Genomic DNA, 17,926 nt, shown 5'->3' on the forward strand with positions numbered 1-17,926 from the left:
GCACCAGAAACAGCAGCACGCCGCGGAAATGTGATGGAGCTAAAGGCGGTCGGCAAGGCCGACAGCCTCGGCGAAGGTCAGGAGCGCACGTAGAAGTGCCCTGTGTCGTGAAGGGCGAGGGTAAGCCGGCGAACGCGAATCTCGCGTGCGCGAGCGACGAAGGCGGGGCGGAAGCGCGCCTTCTCCAGTCGCGCGCGAGGCCCAGGGCTGAGGGGAGGAATTAGGGCGCGTTCAACTCCGGCGGCTGCAACTTACGGCGCGGCGGTGCGGGCGCTGTCATTCGTAAACGATCCGCGATGTGGCCAGAGCGCGCGCCCACGCGGTCCTCATCTTCAAAGCGATCTGCGATGTTTGCAGAGCGCGCGTAGTGCCGGTAGCTTTATATGCGCTGCGCTTGCGACGTTTCGTTCCTGTCGAAGCGAGAGATGCACGAAGGTCAATTCGCTCACTGCTGCTGCCGCGATTGCGCTCTCCAGCGTTTTCACAGCAAGTTTCCGCGGTCATCGAGCGATATGTGTTCATGTTTAACTCTGCGCGCGTGACATCGTGCTTGTTAATTTGGCTAGTAAGCGAATGTCCACAAGTTTACATGGCTGATAAAACTACTATCCTTGTTTCGTATAGCTATCTGCTAATTTGTTATCGCAATCGGTGCTTCGCCTTTCGGGCAAACTGCGACTTTATTTATTGATAAGTAACAGTGCAACACAACCTTACACCGTTGTCACATGGCCACTTTGAATAGCGATCGAGTCCGATATGTGTCAAATCCTCGACAACGTTTCGCTCCCTCTGGCAGATTGAGAAAGGAAGCCAATCACGACCGAGAAATTCGATCCGGATTGGGCTCGATCGCGATCGAAAGCGCACCGTGTCACACACGTACTACAAATTAGGTTTCTAACGTTTGTTCCCGATGCATAAAATAAGGTTCCCTCATTTATGGCGTGTTCTTTCGTCACTTTTTTTCTCTTGCCTAGCTTTATGCTGTAAGCGCGAGCCATATATGCGTAGAAAACGAAGAACAGTCGGCAAACTTTGACTGGCTTTAAGTTGATGCTGATGATGATAATGATTTTTTTACTTCTTATGCTCACATAACGTTTACGGCAATATATCTAAGCATTCAGATGTGTAACAGTAGACATGTTAATTCACATTTACAAGATACTTATTTCATTTAAGCTAATTTTGCTTTAAACAAGATATACATTATTTTCACCACCCGATTAATGGCCGAACTTCCAGAATAGGTTGCGCCATGTCATTAAGGAACAAGAACATGACTGATTTTATTTACTGGCTACATGGGAGCTCGCTACTATATATGCCTATTTTTTTCCAAAAGAATGCGATTAGTGACTATGACGCTGGCTTGCGATTCACTTCAATCTAACGACACGCCTTAGCGTGTTAATCTCTACTGTCTTTACTGTGTCCAGTATGTGTCTCCCAAATTCTCTCGTGATCTGAATCGTTCAATTATCTCTTTTCTGTTTCTTTGAAAGTATAAGTGTGGATTCACCTTGTCTGACTACCAATTACGCGCTATTCCCTGGTTGCCAGCTTTACATCTTTCAAAATGTCCTTTATTTACCGTTCTCTGTGCTTGTCCTACAATTTCGTGGTCCGACCTGCAGTGTCATGCGCCATGTTTCACGAGCATCATCATCACCATCATCAGTTCCTCCCCAAAAGAAGACGAAATTAGGCAAACGACCGGCTCCATCAGCACGCGACTGTCAGGAGAAATTCTAACCTTCAGGTAAGCATGCGTCGAAGTGCGCTGAAGAGCGTTTGGAAAATCCCTATTCATACCGCACGGTCACCCTTGAATCTTCCTAGATTTCAGTTTTTTTTTTTCCAAAGCTGCTGCACTTTAGCAGAGCGTTGCATAACACACGGCGGCAAATGCTATTCAGGGTTTCTAGCGTTAGTTCCGGGCAGGCTACTACTGAGCGGTCAAAATTACCCCAATGTTTTGTACTGCAGCGTCTTCCATAGTCCAGGTGGTGTCTGTTTGTACCGAAAATCGAGGCTGAGCTTTTCATGGACGCTATTGCTAAACATTCAGCCTTTACATATCGCTTCTTATTGCTCTGCTTAAGAGCGGGCAACTGTTGGGTGTTTGCTCTTGCATAGCTAGTTAAGAAAATTACCGCTAAGAAAAAAAAACGCACAATAGAAAGAGGAGAGGTCTCCCCTTCCTCTTGTGTGCGCCTTTTTTTTTTATGTGAACAAAATTCTATTAGGCAGCTTGCTGTGCTGTCTTGGATACATGAATTGCACGTAAAAAGAGATGCAAGAAAAGCTATTGCAATAACGCCTTAGCGTTGGCCTCGGTTTCATTCTGTTCTATATTTCCTGTTCAGCCCCCACAGCTCTTTGTACGCTGCTATGAGCGTATAAATAAGTGTATGAATAACTAAAGACTGCGTAGCTATAAATTATGTATAAATAGACATGCTCTTCCGAGCTCCACATCCGCGCTCTACCACGTGACCGGCTTCCCACACTTCACACGCATGCACTTTTTTTTTCAGTTTGTGCTCGTGATGCTAAGGCATTAAAATGTAATAACAGGAGTAGAAGGTTCGGCTAATCGGTAATTCGCGGAAAACCCACGACAGCGCGGAATTCGGGTACACAGAAAAAAAAAAGAAGACACACATGGAGCTGACTTCCCACTGTATATCTGGAAGTCAGAGCCGCGTTCGCCTTTCTGCGTCCCCCGCCGTGTTCAAGTAGGCCATAATGAGACAGCCTATATAGAGCTGCCGTTTGCCAAGTCAGCGCCTACCTGTACCTAAGCCAAACTTATGCCCAAGCCAAACTTGTGCCCAAGCCAAACTTGTGCCCAAGCCAAACTTGTGCCCAAGCCAAACTTGGGCCAGAGTCAAACTTGTGCCAGTGTCAAACTTGTACCAGTGTCAAACTTGTACCAGTGCCAAACTTGTGCCTAAGTCAAACTTGTGCCTAAGTCAAACTTGTGCCTAAGTCACACTTGTGCCAGAGTCAATGTGCCAGTGTCAAACTTGTGCCAGTGTCAAACTTCTGCCAGTGTCGAACTTGTGCCTAAGGCCCGTATTCACAAACCAACCTTATCTTAACGCCATAAGGCGCCCTTTTATAAGGATGAGGAAAGTATAAGGTTGAGAAAAGGCCAAGGTATGATTCAGAAGCGTCCCTTATTGCGTGAAAAGGCGTCCTTATCGAAGGCGGCCTTATCGTCATAAGAGATGAGCATGGGTGCGAGGCTATGAACTTTTCTTGGCCTTAAACCGCTCAGTTATTAAAAAGGAAACACATTTTTGTCGCTGAGAACAATAAATATAAAAATTGGATGGCGCATTATTACGCGTTGTGAAAAAGCAATGTGAAAAGAGCGAGTTCTAGCTGTTGCGCGTCTCTCAGAGACGCGCAAAAAACACGGCAACGCGTGTTGCCATGGCAACACGCGTTGCTGTTTTTTTTTTCATTTGCGGTGCTTCATTTTCTATTTTCATTTTGCGGTGCTCGAGCGCAGTTCTTTCACTCTTTCTCTTGCGTGTTAGCTATAACTTGCGCTTTGTACTTTTAGATGCTGTAAATATTGCGCGTATTTATTTATTTATTTCCTTATATGTTCATTTATTTGTGTTTTGAAGTGTGGGAATGGCCGAGAGGAAAAAAATCAACTTTACGGAGGAGGAGCGGGGAATTTTGATTGACTTGGTGACGAGAGAGAGCAACGTGCTGGAGAACAAGCGTACTGATGCGGTGTCCCTGAGCGAGAAGAAAAAGAAATGGCAGCAGATAGAACAACAGTTCAACAGTAAGAACGGAGTCCACCCGCGCACGGAGCATCAGCTACGCAAGTGTTGGGACAACTTGAAAGAGAAGTGGCGGCACGGGCGAACCGCGATCGTCTGGGCTCGGAGCAAGTGGCAGGATGGAGAGAAGGTGTACCACCGCTCGTTTTGAAAAGCGGAACCTGCCAAGAAACTCGCCGTCGTTGTACATCTCCATGACATTCTGACGGTCCCTGAGTACACGCCGGATGAGCTTTACATAACGAAGGGCTTCGCGAACATCGGCTTCCCTTAATAGGGCGACAAAATCGACTAGCTCCGTAAAGCTGCTTGTGTGGTCGGCCATAATAAGTGGCGCCTTAAGGTAGCTGCCGGGCTACCTTAAGGAACGCTCCTTTTCCGAGCCGGTAAGGTTAAGGAAAGGTTCGACTTAAGCATAAGGTTTGTTTATGAAACGCGTTAAGGCGCTGAAAAGGTAAGGAAGGCAAAAGATAAGTATAAGGTTGGTCTGTGAATACGGGCCTAAGTCCAACTTGTGCCCAAGTCAAACCTGTGCCCAAGTCAAACCTGTGCCTAAGTCAAACCTGTGCCTAAGTCAAACTTGTGCCTAAGTCAAACTTGTGCCACGCAGGTGTCTCGCGCGATTTTTGTCGCAGCTCGCGTTCGGGAAATGACTTCCGCCGAGGACGTGCACGGAGAGTGCGGTTCAGCCGCGCCGTCTCCCGCGACCGCCACGAAGGCGTCGCCATACGGCGAAGGTGTCACTCGGATCTGCAGCGCCCTCGCCGTCAACATGTGCAAGCAGCTGCTCCGCATAAAGGTCGCTCGTGCCCGCTCGAGAAGTTTGAAATTTATTGGTTTAGCGTGACGGTCGTAAAAATGCGAGTGCCACAGTACTTAAGTGTCAGAAGATGAGGTCGCGAAGAAAGTGCGGTCAGGGGGACCTCCTATCAGTATACTGTAAAAATGTTTGCCCCTTTACGGGTGTTTTCTTGACGCATGGGTAACACCCGTACCGATAGTGCCTTACACTCTTAAAAAGGATAACACCCGTTGGGGAGTATATTGTCCCACAACAATAATCGCTGTCTGTCTTGCCTGCATTTCCTTTCTTTAATGCTGCGAGCCCGGTACTTCCCCGTCATGAACGGCATGTGCGTTATCAGCATGACGTAGCATTCAAAGTAGCGAGCGCAGCATTTTCAAGGAAGTAAACGCAAACAGGGAAGATGGTTATTTTTGTGGGACAAACATACACGCCAAATGGTGCAACTGCTTTAAGAGTGTCCAGAAATTTACAGCGGCCATTCTTGAAAAAGCTTGCACCCTTTGGAGCTTATGTTACCCCACAATGATAATAGTCATCTCTCTTGCCCGCATTTCCTTTCTTTAACGCTGCGAGCTAGGCACTTCCAAATAACAAACAGCATGCACGCTATCGGCGTGACAGAGCAAACAAATATAGGACACTTCAAAGGGTGCAACTAATTTAAGAGTGGACGACAACGGAGTTTCATATGGGTCATTGTCCTGTCGGATATTTCTGAGCGCCCAATGCTGTTTGAATGATTACATAGTTTTCAACTACGTTTTTCGTCATCGCACTTCTAACTACAGCTGCGTTGTTGTCCTCTATAAACTTTTGTAAGGCCGTAATGGTAGGGGAATTACCCGTGCGATAAGAAAACACTCTTAAGGGTGTGAACGTTTTTACATTGTACGGCAATGCTTGATTACTTGCCAGTTGAGTCCACAAGCAGTGGGCGTACAATTGATAGGAAATTCATAATGGAACCTAGCAATATAAAATAAAAGCTGTTGCTTTTGTTTCACAAGAAAGGAAGAAGAAAGTTAAATTTAAGAAAGGGGAAATGAGTTTTTTAGACTGTGGCCGACTGCGATCGCCCCATTCAAATGAATGTAAAAGGCACGAATACGTTCCCGATACAATCGATGGACCGATTTGAATGAAATGAGTTTGATTTGAGAGCGAGCTCAACTCTACCAAATAAAAGGTCGAAATTGCAATTAGGATCTCTAATTTGTTTACAAAAATTGTAACTGCATCAAAAAATAGATATCACGGTTTGGTCAAATGCATCTGTCAGAGAATCTAAAGGACAACAGCGATGTACAAAAAATAGTGTATATATATATATATATATATATATATATATATATATATATATATATATATATATATATATATATATATATATATATATATATATGTATATATATATATATATATATATATATATTACTGCGCTGCTTATCAAGGTTTGCAACTCTCATGATCAAAAATTAGTAAAATACCTATATACTTTCGAGTGGTGCATGCCATAATTTTGCCCGCATTAAAGGGCTAAGTACAACTGACGAGATTATTTCCTTTTATTCCTGAGTTCGAGCCGTAAGCTAGAGTGCTCATTTTTCCTTTTTTTCAAATTTTTCCACTTCCAATTGTCTTTTTCATAAGCTTGATCGCTTAAATTTTTACAAAATCTACTACATCTAGTAGGTAGATTGCCTGTTTTTTTTCATGCAACAAGCTATCAAATTTGATGCAGTGCATCCGTTGCAAAGCACTGGGATAAAGGATCCTTGGCAAAGCTTCTACTTAAGAGGCAACTGCTGCTCATATCATAGGAGTAGATACATGGGCGCATTGGTTTAGGCTAATTCATTAGTTCCAGTGGCAAAAGGCCACGACGAACAGCCATTAGGAGACGACATGCACAGCGCTCATGTCCCCCTCTGCCTGCTCATCCAGGCAGGCTTGTCTGCGCTATACAGTGAATCATTGTTCGCATCACGCTAACATGGACGCGTTTTCACGAAACTTCATTCAGGCTAGTCAAAATATAAAGCAACACTGTAGAGAATAATATCAAATTAAGCTTTAATAATAAACTACGCTCCAGCAGCTACAGCACAACGACCACTGTTATACAGTACGTGATACGTGGCTTTTGATAAGCCGCTAAGATACCCCCCCCCCCAAAAAAAAAACGAAAGGCAGTTTGCACCACCACCCCGAAATTCCCGCAGCACCTCGGCATGACGTCACGTATCCCGCTAGCCTGTACTCGCGCTTAATTAAAGGGACACTAAAGGCAAATATTAACTCAAGCTAAAGGGACAGATTAGTGCTCTAGAATATCTAAGGCGTCAATATTATCGCGAACAGAGCCTTAATATCGGACAAATTAACGTAAAGGCAGGGCATGATTAGAGACCCCCTGGACATTGAAGCACTTGCCCGATGACGAAACCACTCCTCAGTTAAATTTCGCGAAAGGCATTTGGACCCTTGAAATGTAATTTTCCCGTGCACCAAGTCTTTTAAGAATACTTTGTCTAGCGCAAAACAACAGACACAAGAAAGACGACAGGACAAGGCGCTACCAGAACAGCAGGTTCAGGAGATGACATAGACACACAAATATCATGGCCCACAGTAGAAGAAAGATAGTTCAGCACAATGCGTTGGCGGGCTAGTTGGTCCGAATCCATGAATACTTTGTTAAGCGCTAAACAACAGACATAAGAAAGACGACAGGACAAGGCGCAACGAGAACTGTGGGCCCTGATATTTGTCTGTGTGTAATCTCCTGAACTTGCTGTTCTGGTAGCGCCTTGTCCTGTCGTCTTTCTTGTGTCTGTTGTTTTGGGCTAAACAAAGTATTCATGGATTCACACCAACTAGCCCGCCAACGCATTGTGCTGAACCAAGTCTTTTCTTGGCGCAAAACAAGCGTTCCAAAGTTTCTGGAACGGTGTTTAAACAATCCACGTCGACATAGTATTTGCCTTTAGTGTCCCTTTAAAGGTTCGTGGGTAAAGTCGGCATATACTGCCTGCCAAAAGAACGAGGGACTCGTAACTGCTCTTCACCACAGTCCGGCCGCCCTCCGGGACTGCAGGACCTTTTTCTCTGGATTCTTGGCTCCCAATGTGCATTTGCCTATAGATACTACCGAGGACGGCACGCTTTGCTATCGTGCAATTTTTCTCACTGTGTGTAAGCGCCGCTTAAACTTCTTCCCAAACGGGATCGTAACGGCCCATGCAGAGTTAGTAATTGCGAAACGGCGCCTTTGTTTCTCGTCGGTGGTTGGCCCATGTCACTGTGGCGCACGCATCCCGAGGTGTGCGGCTACGCAATGCGTCTTCGGCGTTTTGCCGGTGACACGGCCGTCGGGTGCTAGACGAGCCCGTGCCGCGCTGTAGTGACGGCGAAGGAGCGCAGTAGCGAAAAACTGCGAATCTTCGAAACTAACCTGTGCCCACGAGAGCAAGCGATACTCTGACAACGACTGTGGCAAGCACAGTCGGTGATAGTCGAAATCCGATTCTGCGGATCAGATGCGGCGGCTATTTATACATGGCTCGCGAACCTTTCAGCGTAGACGCCAATGCTCGCGTAAGCTCTGGAACGTACACCAGCATTCCCCGTCGCAAACGATATTTGATTACGCGACGCTTGGCGACGACATATATAGACAACGCATAGAACGATCGATCCCATTCGAGAAACAAGATAGAAAGGCGCGTATTGCGCTTAGCGATAACATTTAAGCATTGGTTAGCCGGTGCAGTGCGTTCAGAAGATAAAAAAGTATTCGTGTCAATACGGGTAGCCCAGCCATGAGCAAGACTGGAGGCATACAACCTGCAATTGAATATTTAACAATAATGGAGCCCGCAGTAGCAGCGTGTCATAATTCAATGGTCTGCGGCCGCGAAAGCGGCATCTAAAAGATAGTACGACGTACTAAACATCGAGACAACACGGGGATTGCGGGAGATGGAAATTCAAGACGATGAGAAAAACGTGAACAAGGTGAATGCAGGAGCCAACGTTTCGACAAGTGGACTTGTCTTCTTCAAGGCGACGTACGCTTTCCTCGTCACAGTATATACTGTGGCGAGGAAAGCGTACGTCGCCTTGAAGAAGACAAGTCCTCTTGTCGAAACGTTGGCTCCTGCATGTACCTACTGTGGCGAGGAAAGCGTACGTCGCCTTGAAGAAGACAAGTCCACTTGTCGAAACGTTGGCTCCTGCATTCACCTTGTTCACGTTTTGCTCATCGTCCAAAACAGAGATAGCAACTATACGTACCGACGGCACCTTTATCGGTCACTTGTCCGCAGGCACCCAGCAAACCCGGCGATTCCCCGGAGAACATAACCTTCTCGCCTCTGGCTGTGGCCTCGGCGCTGTCCATGGTGCACGCGGGTACGAGCGGTCGCACGTCGAGGCAGCTGGCCGCCGCCCTCCACTGCGCCGACATCAGGACCGTGCACGAACAGTTCAGGTGCACGCCGCGCTCACGCTCGCACTATATCAATTTTTCAAATAGACTTTACGCACTAGATCTTTAGCTTGTCTCTCATCTCGTAGGGTATGTGGTTTGTGCGTATACTCTAGCAGAGTCAGTTTTTGTGTCCTTGCCAGCCGACGCCATCCTATGCCTTCGAATTTCCCAATCTCATCAATCTTTTCTCTATCTGACTTCGACTGCGTTTGCCTTAGCACCCATTCTGCAATTCTAACACAGGAAGAGCAAAATTCTGCAAGAGCGCTTCCCACACATCTCGTTTAACCCGCACAAGATGGCGACCGGCGCCCTAGAAGTGGAAATAAAGCATGAGCGCGTAGGGAAACTTAACAGTGTGAAAAAGCCTACCAGTATTTCGCGTGTACCCTATAAACCACTGCATATCTCCCCCATGTATTACATGACTTCGCCAATTCCATTTTTCTCCTATTTATCTGAACCTGGTTGTTGGTTGCAACCACTTGCTCTCATGTCCATGCCATCATCTACCTTTCACTTAACGCTATGCCTATGCTTTTTCGATCCATCGCTCGTTCAAAGCTATTCATTTATGGGGTTTTACGTGCCAAAACCACGATCTCGTTATGAGGCACACCGTAGTGGGGGACTCCGGAAATCTGGACCACCTGTGTTTCTTTAACGTGCACCTAAATCTAAGTACCACGGGTGTTTTCGCGTTTCGCCCCCATCGAAATGCGGCCGCCATGGCCGGGATTCGATCCCGCGACCTCGCGCTCAGCAGCCCAACACTATAGCCACTAAACAACCGCGGCGGGTGCGTCGTTCAACGCTATACGTTCACAATTAGATTTTGAGAGGAAACTGTGTGAGCTATGAAGCATGCAACTCGTGCTTTTGTACGCTTTAAACTACGCCGTGTCCCGTCTTTCGCTCTTGTCCCGTTTGCGCTGTTTTCGTTCCAAGTTCCTACTTAAGTTCCTGAAACGATAACTTCTAAAGGACGGTTTGAAGCTCAACGTCCGTCTATGTTATGTTAGCGCACTCACAATAGCAAAGCTTTCGTATGAGTTTTCCGAGCGGGCCGACACTCGCGAACACACCACCCTTGCGACGCCGCTCGCACGCAGGCACGTCTTCAACGAGCTGGGCCGCTTGAGCGGCGAGATCACGCTCAGCCTGGCCAACCGACTGTACGCCGACGACCGGTTCCGGCCGCTGGGCGGATACCAGGCCACCCTGGACTGGTGCTACAAGAGCGCCGTCGAGACCGAGCGTTTCCACGCCGACCCGGAAGTCTGTCGCTCGAGCATCAACGCCTGCGTCGAACGTACCACGTGCTTCCGCGTCAAGGAGCTACTTCCGGAAGGAAGCCTCGACTGCGACACCGTGCTGGCGCTTGTGAGCGCCCTCTACTTCAAAGGTACGGAAAGAGCCATCGTGTTCCCTAAAGTGTAGCCCGCAAACGAAACGGAGGTCCTCGAGAGAGCGTGCGAAGAGTTTCAGGGGTACGATAAATGCGTGCGTCCTTTACGGTTTACCAACAGAACAATAATCGTCGTAATTATTGCGCAGACTTCCTTTATTCATTTATTCGACACTCCGCCAAGGCTACATGCAAGAAAGTCCGTGTTACGCTGATATGCGCATACGGCTCGGAACCTGAAAGCATCGAAAGAAAGGAAACGTGCGATAGATCATGGTTTTCGCTAGAGACCCGACAGAAGCCCCCAGAGAGCGGACATGTTTCTAGTAGCGATGCTGCTCTACACTCCAGAAGAAAAAAAAGAGGAGGGGAGGGGGGGTCATGGCAACGCTTTCTTTGGGGAAGTAGCTTCTTATTCAGTTCTTCACACCATTTTTCATACTGACTTATGGGACTGTTTATTCTGCTGGTCCCCCATCCGAGAAGGTACTCAAAGATGTGCAGCAACTACGAAGAGTTGGGTCAAATATTTCACATGCACTTTACCCCCACAAAATGGAGTTGCAGTACTCGCGTTGTTCTTAAGATGCAGAGCATGTATGCTTGAGGAGAATTGCCCGTGTGGCGATGTTTTTAGGGACAAGCTATGTGTGGCATTGTGTGCCAATTACATCTAGCTAATTTTTTTACTCTTCTTGCGCAATCCGAACGAGTACATGAAAATTCACCCTGCTTGTGCGTAACATTAGTAAACGGTCATGCGAGATGAGCGTTTTTATGTAGTGCCATCTTTTATAACCATATTGCTAATACATATGTTAACATATTGCATGTGTTGTATGCCGATAAGCGGACGTACTACTACTGCCACGTGAGGGCCTTCAGGCGCTTTCATGCTTCGTGTCGCAGACTCTCGCTTGGAAGACTTCCATCAAGCTTGTTACAAAATACAAACATCCTGTATTCTGAGATTGGTGCTTTCGACAGTGCATTCTGCCACGTGAGATTTGCTCGTGCAAATTTTCGTTTCCTCTACTAAGGTCACTTCTGTACTTCCTCGCTACCATCCTACTTTTTCTCCCTTGCTGGGTATTAGAAAAGACTGCTTTATGTTGAACCTCCCTTCTTGTGAACTTCCCAACTTGGCAAGTTGGGACTGGCTCGTCATTAAAACTAACCGGGCAGAAAAACAGAAAAATAAACATTTGCAGGACGCTTAACCTTTGGCTTTAAGAAGTGGAACGTGATAGCATTCAGAGAGCCCTGACTGCTTCTCACGCTTCCTGGCGACTGGAGTGTATGTAACCGTCATTTTTACCGGGAAACGCTGGCCGCGAACGCTATGCACAGAGCCTGGTAAAAACGCGCCCTCTTGCGTGGGCCGCGATGCGGTGGAAGCGAGCGCCATCTGGAGGTATCGCAAGGAACCGGGCGCGCCACACTGTAGCCTCGAAGACACTCATGCGCCTGTGCGTGCAAATGGTGTACTCCGTGACCAGTCTGTGAATGGTAGAAACGCTGGAAAAGGGGTTTCTTTGAGTTTTCACGTAACATAATTATGTTTTCTCGCATAATTTAATTACAGTCCGACGCTATCACGTAGTGTAAGTCGCACTTTACGATGTTAATAGGTCTTTTAGCGTCAGAAATTCAATACGCTCAGTGAATTCCTTGCTCCACATGTAGGGCCTGGGTATGGGTGGTTGGAAAATGTTTTTGCCGAAACGACGGCGATGCAGGACGCCAACGCCGGGTTTCCCTCTACACGAGGCCCTTAACATTGTCGCGTTATTATACTGGCAATTTAGCGGTAAATGCAAGAGAAGTAACACGACGGCTCAGCTATGTGCGGTTCCACTACCAATTGCGCTACGGCGACGGCTGTCAATCCATCCACTAACTTAGGTATGCATGTTCATACGCTCTAGCACTGGGAGTGTCACACATGCACGCACATGCGCTCTTCTAACCTCTCCCATTCCCTCTCCTGCATGACCGGATTGCTACACAGTTCACACATATGCACATTTTTTCAAGTTTTCACGCTACTAATGCGAACGGATTAAAACTAAGGCGAGCGCTGCATTACGGCGAAGCTATTAAGGGGAGTTCAACGGTTCTCGCACAGCGGCTATGAAAACCGGCAGCGCCGCGCCACGGCGCACTCTAAAGTTACTGTGTGTATGCTGTCCTTGTAGGGAGCATATACACTAACTCTAGCGCAGCTGGATTCACATGTTAATCGAAGTACTGCGAAACGCCAGCAACACAGCCCTGCCAGGCCATCGGAACGCTCAACTAGACACGGGTGTCGGTAAAGCCGACCGAGCATGCAGTAAAACACGTCGGATATAACGGAGAATATACATGTAGGAACTCTGACATGACGAAGCATTTAAAAAAAAGGGCGAAGAAAAAAATAGCATTTAAAAAAATAGCATTTTAAATAGCATAAAAAAACAATAGCGAAGAAATTACGTTGAATATATGTGAAGCTCTTGGGAAGTCGTGGGCGGTTTTGGCCGTCTCCAAACAGACCTCCAGAATTTCCGGAGAGTGGCGTGAGTGCTCCCTTATACCGTTTCGCTGTCTTTAACGTACGAGTTGCTCGAACTGGCACACATCTTCGAAGGTTTCTTCCGTCACAGTCTTCGCCACGCTGTTAAGTTTTTATTCGGTCTCGCGAACTCACGGGAAAGAAAGAAACACAAGAAAACGCCCGACCTCGCATCCCCAGGGCGCTGGTTCACCCCGTTCGAGCCGGGTCGCACGGTGCCGGGCGACTTCCACGAGACTCGCACCCGGGTCGTCCGCACGCGAATGATGTCGGGCGACGCGCCCGCCCGGCTCAACCACTACTGCGACGGCCTGCCCGGGCGCGCCCTCGACGTCGCCTACGAGGACGACGGCCGCTTCTCGATGACCCTGCTGGTGCCGGACCAGCTGGACGGACTTGCGTCGCTTGTGGAGTCCCTGACGCCCGAGCGCCTGGACAAGATCCTGCGGGGGCTCGACCCGCAGCAGGATGTCCAGCTGGAGCTCCCGCGCTTCATGGTATACACCGCTGTTGGGCCATCCGTCTAGCACTTTAAAAGAGGAAGCAAAAACAGGCGGGAGTCAAGCGTACCAATTTCATGTGCCTCATCGCTCTATAACCGCTCTATACCTCTCCCACCAGGTGATATTTACTATGCAGAGAGAAGGCCTAGCGTAATCCCTTTCTTAATCATTTTTTTTTTCAAACTCCTATACTATTGCCGCGCTTTTGTGTATCGTCACTGTGAGCTATGTCTCACTTCTTCCCAGCAACTACCGATCTTGAGTGTTGTTGATTGCTGGTAAACCTTTGGATAAATTTGTGTTTGTACGCATGCTGTCCGTAAATGAACACTTTTTTCCTCGAAGCGGTGGAGCAACGGCGATGCGGCGTAACAAGTGACTACAGTGTGCCCCGTTCACCGGAAAGGTTGAAGGCGTGGTCACTTACCTAACACTCAGCCGCCGAGACGAGTACTTCAACGGCTGAACCGAGCGATGCTTCAGAGCAAACCATGCGATATTCCGAATTCCGATATTCCGAATTCCACCCGTTCGTAGCAATTGCTATAAGGGAAACCCATATGGGTTCCTCGAAAGCAAAGCCTCATAGTTGAAGAAAAATTCGTCCTGGTCCGGGACTCGAACCCGGGACCACCGCCTTTCCGGTGCAGCCGCTCTACCATCTCAGCTAACCAGGCGGTTAGCAGATGGCAGGGCGAAGTCGAATTTGTCGACAACACGAAGCAAAGGCAAGTGTTTGATGTAGTAGTTCTGCGGAAACCCGCAAGGTGGAGAGAAGTAATGAGTAAAGGGAAATCAGACATTCACCTGTTCATAGCAATTGCTATGAAGAATTGCTATGTATTCCGTATGAATTGACATGAATGCTATGAATTGCCATATGGATTGCTATTACATAGAATTGCTATGCTATTCCATATGAAGTATACAGCCGAGGCACGAAAGGGAGGCGGGGACGGCCAGGACAAACACGCAAAAGCCCTAGCAACGAAATCTTTTTTAAACAAAATTACACTTTATGCAGGAATCGGAAAATAACGCACAAAGAGAGAAGAAAGAGGCGGACATCCATTCAAAGCATGCACAACACTGCTGGCTGCACGTGCAATTGTGCAGAGTCGCGCAGTGGCAGTATCGCGATCTGAGTAAGCTAATTCCTTCTGGGGTAGGTGTACTGAGGAGGCAGGAGGAAGAGTGCTGCTTGCTGCAGGACCTCAATCCTTGGAAAATTTGCAGGCAGTTGATCTACATGAGCGCCACTTATCAAGTGCGTTAGGATCCGAAGCCCATTGCAATACATGTGGTGGCACAAATAAATTTTAACGACGAAGACCGATTCGGACCCGGGCGCAACAGGCCGCGCACCATTCACTATGACGGCAGCGCAAGGGGGACAGTGTCAAAGAGAGAAAGGTGGACGCAAGACATGCGCAGGTCAGCGCGTGTCCTGTGTCACTGTTTGTGTCACCGTTCCCTTGGCGCTGCCGCCATAATAAACTTGAACCTACACGCCCAAGATTACGTGCTATTGCGACTTATCATTCACTTTTCCGCTCTCCTTGACGGAATAACTTGAGGAGCAGCCCATAACACACTCTGCAGAATATCCTAAATATCCTATTGCACTGCTAATTTAGAATGTCACGCTAAACGGCAGGTGCTGAGCACTTCATCTCGCCCAACTGAGATTTACCGTTTTCATTTTCGCACAGGTGGAAGACACGACGGACCTTAGAGTCGTCCTGCAGGCAATGGGAGTCAAGGACCTATTTGACCCTCTCCTGGCCGAATTCACGGGCTTCGTAACGAACGACGACGCCTCCAAGAAGGACGGCGGCGCACAGGCGCAAGGAATCACCCTGTCGGTCGCCATACACAAGGCGTTCATCGACGTCAACGAAGCGGGCACCGAGACGACCCCACCCAAGGACGTTGCCAAAATGCCCGGAGGCTTCCTCGTGGACCCGTCTCGGTTCCGGGTGGACCGTCCCTTCTACTTCCTCATACGATGCCACAGCCCGGAAGTGATTTTGTTCGCCGGCTCCATACGCCGCGTTCAGCCGCTTTAGCGAAAATGTATTTTTTCTTTCATCGACATTGCTGGTCGGCGTTTTGCCAGTGGCGTCGCAAATGCGACGCCTGGCGAGCTAAACCATCGTGTTCAATATGAAGTGTAACTGCTTGTTCGATAACCTAAGCGGGACAATAAAAATTTACTTTCCTGGTATCTACAAGCATCTGTAAGCTTCTGAAACCGTTGCCACTTATTTCATTGCGGCTACATTGTCATTAGGCTGTCCCAGCTAACTAGAGTCAAGCTGCTTAATGAAAAAGATAGTTACGAAAACACAGTCCAATATAGGAGGTTTACGGTGTTTCGTCGACAGAAGTATGACGACCGAACTACGTAGGTCTTAAGATGTTGCACCATGTTCTTCTAACCTTTTCTTTTTTTCGTTGTTTAACAGCTAATCTCTACTTAGCTTGGACACCGTATATGGGTTCCTTCTTAATTTTCAGCAGTGCTCACGCGTGCAAGGTACAGTGCTCACGGAATGAAACGCGTCAATTTAGGGCTAAGTAATGCGCATACTTTCGTTTCAACCAGCTGGAGTTCGTGTCACATCGACGTAATTCTGGCGCGTACGCTTACATCGGGGTCCTCGTCACCTTTGGTGACCAAATTATTAGCGACATGACATGGTGCTCGCGCGTACTTCGCACATATGTAGGGTTCTACTAAATGCTCCGTGTCCCATTTCATTCCGTGAGCACTGTACATTCTAACTTCGTCATATCTTGTTCTCCTGGGAAGCGGTTTTGGAACAAGCATCTCTCCAAAACTGAGCGAACAACGGGGTTTCACCTTGCGTCATACCAGCTCATTTTAGCACTGGCAGCTATGCCCGAAGCTCTCGGCAGCTTCTAATTTATAGTCAACGATGAAAACGGATACCGACGTCCGTGTGGTCCGCGACCGTATTTCTTTTGTCCATGCGCAATCCCGACCACCCGAGGTTTACGTCCAACTCTTGATTTCATGAAGCTTCTAATTTATGTTCGTTTAGCTTCGTTAGTTTGTCCGTTCGTTAGTCAGATTTTTTTATTTGTATCTTGTTTCCCATTAACTCTGAATTCGAGCAGACCTATTCGAAACACAGGAAAAAAATTACCGACGATTACGTTACTTCCTAATGCGAAATTTGAGCGCAGCAAATAAGCTGTTTCACCTTTTCGATAGATTGAGGCAAAGAAATCGAGCAACACATGTATGCGCTATCACAGAATTTTTTTTTTATTTTTCACACGTATTCCTTTAACAAAGACTCCACTAACAGTTCTTGACAGTCATGAAGGAAGCTTTGTGGTCGGAGAAATAGACTGATATATGTTCGACTTGGTACACCAATGCTTGATTCTCAAAGACGAGATCTATACAAGTGCCTCGCGAGGTTGTCACAGCCGTGGGACGCGTTACGAGCGAGAGGAACGGGATGTTCTCCCGCATAAGTGTTAGGAAATTGCTGTTTGTCTTTATGTCAACATTAAAGTCCCCCACTACTAACATCGGTGTGGATCGATGGACGGTTAATGCGAGTTGCAGGAAGTGCACGACGTCTTTCGTGAGTGCGGTAGGGGCGAAGTAGGCAGCTACTACCAGCAAGCCGTTGGGCAACTTTGCGGCGCACAGTTCGCCAACTTCAAAGTTCGAGCCGGCGCTTTGACAACCGGAGACTCGCAGGAAGGGGTGGGAGGGGGGCGGCGTGTACACCCAGCGGCAAACGATGGGGGCAGAAGCGCGTGCAGCAAGCGGACAACACGATAAAGGGAGGAGGGAAGAGATAGCAGCGACTGACTGATGCCGCTGACGCCGATAGTGAGTCAACCCCAGCTGCGGAGTTGGTTTCAGGGACAACGCCGCCGATGCCGACACAAACAATATGATACCCTCGCTTCCGCAGCGCTAAGAACCAGGGGGGGGGGGGGACCCTTTCCTCCTCTTTCTGCATGGCGGCGACGGTGTTCTATGCAGTCACGTTATCTTGATTCTCTAGCGGCGTCAGCGGCATCCAGCGGTATCAGTCGGTCGCTGCTAGCGCTGGGGGGATGAAAGGGGGGCGGAGCTGGTTACGAGGCCGACGACAACGCCGACGCGAAACCCAGGAACGGACGCCAAAGAGCTGCGCTCTAAAATACATATTCCAAGCAGCAGTCAAGACGGCAAAACTTGATCTTCCGCCCTGTCACCCTGTACATCTGCTTTCACATCAACCGGCTTCGTATTGCGCTAATAGGTGGCGGTGTTTTGGTCATTGTTGTCGTAGTTGTTGCTGTTGGTGGTGATA

At 48.0% G+C, this 17,926-nt stretch overlaps 1 protein-coding gene and 1 long non-coding RNA gene across 3 annotated transcripts in view; one reads left to right on the forward strand and one right to left on the reverse strand.

The window, feature by feature from the left end:
• The first annotated feature begins 1,673 nt into the window (after positions 1–1,673).
• Positions 1,674–15,807, forward strand: LOC135915262 (ipis-1-like). Of its 2 annotated transcripts, none has more exons than XM_065448283.2 (6): positions 1,674–1,765; positions 4,423–4,611; positions 8,949–9,112; positions 10,225–10,517; positions 13,258–13,574; positions 15,293–15,807. In XM_065448283.2, exons 2-6 carry the CDS (start codon positions 4,462–4,464, stop codon positions 15,647–15,649), a joined length of 1,281 nt encoding a protein of 426 aa, XP_065304355.1. In that variant the 5' UTR covers positions 1,674–1,765; positions 4,423–4,461; the 3' UTR covers positions 15,650–15,807. The 2 variants fall into 2 exon arrangements, with proteins under 2 accessions (XP_065304355.1, XP_065304356.1); XM_065448284.2 differs by having other exon boundaries at positions 1,684–1,765; positions 4,448–4,611.
• LOC135915264 (uncharacterized) overlaps positions 9,058–17,926 on the reverse strand; it is a 76,547-nt gene continuing 67,678 nt past the window's right edge. Inside the window, exon 4 of the long non-coding RNA XR_010568560.2 lies at positions 9,058–9,076. This is a non-coding gene — a long non-coding RNA (uncharacterized lncRNA). The remainder of the gene's footprint in view (positions 9,077–17,926) is intronic.

Source organism: Dermacentor albipictus, chromosome 7 (assembly GCF_038994185.2).
Source record: "Dermacentor albipictus isolate Rhodes 1998 colony chromosome 7, USDA_Dalb.pri_finalv2, whole genome shotgun sequence".
NCBI classification, from domain to species: Eukaryota; Metazoa; Arthropoda; class Arachnida; order Ixodida; family Ixodidae; genus Dermacentor; species Dermacentor albipictus.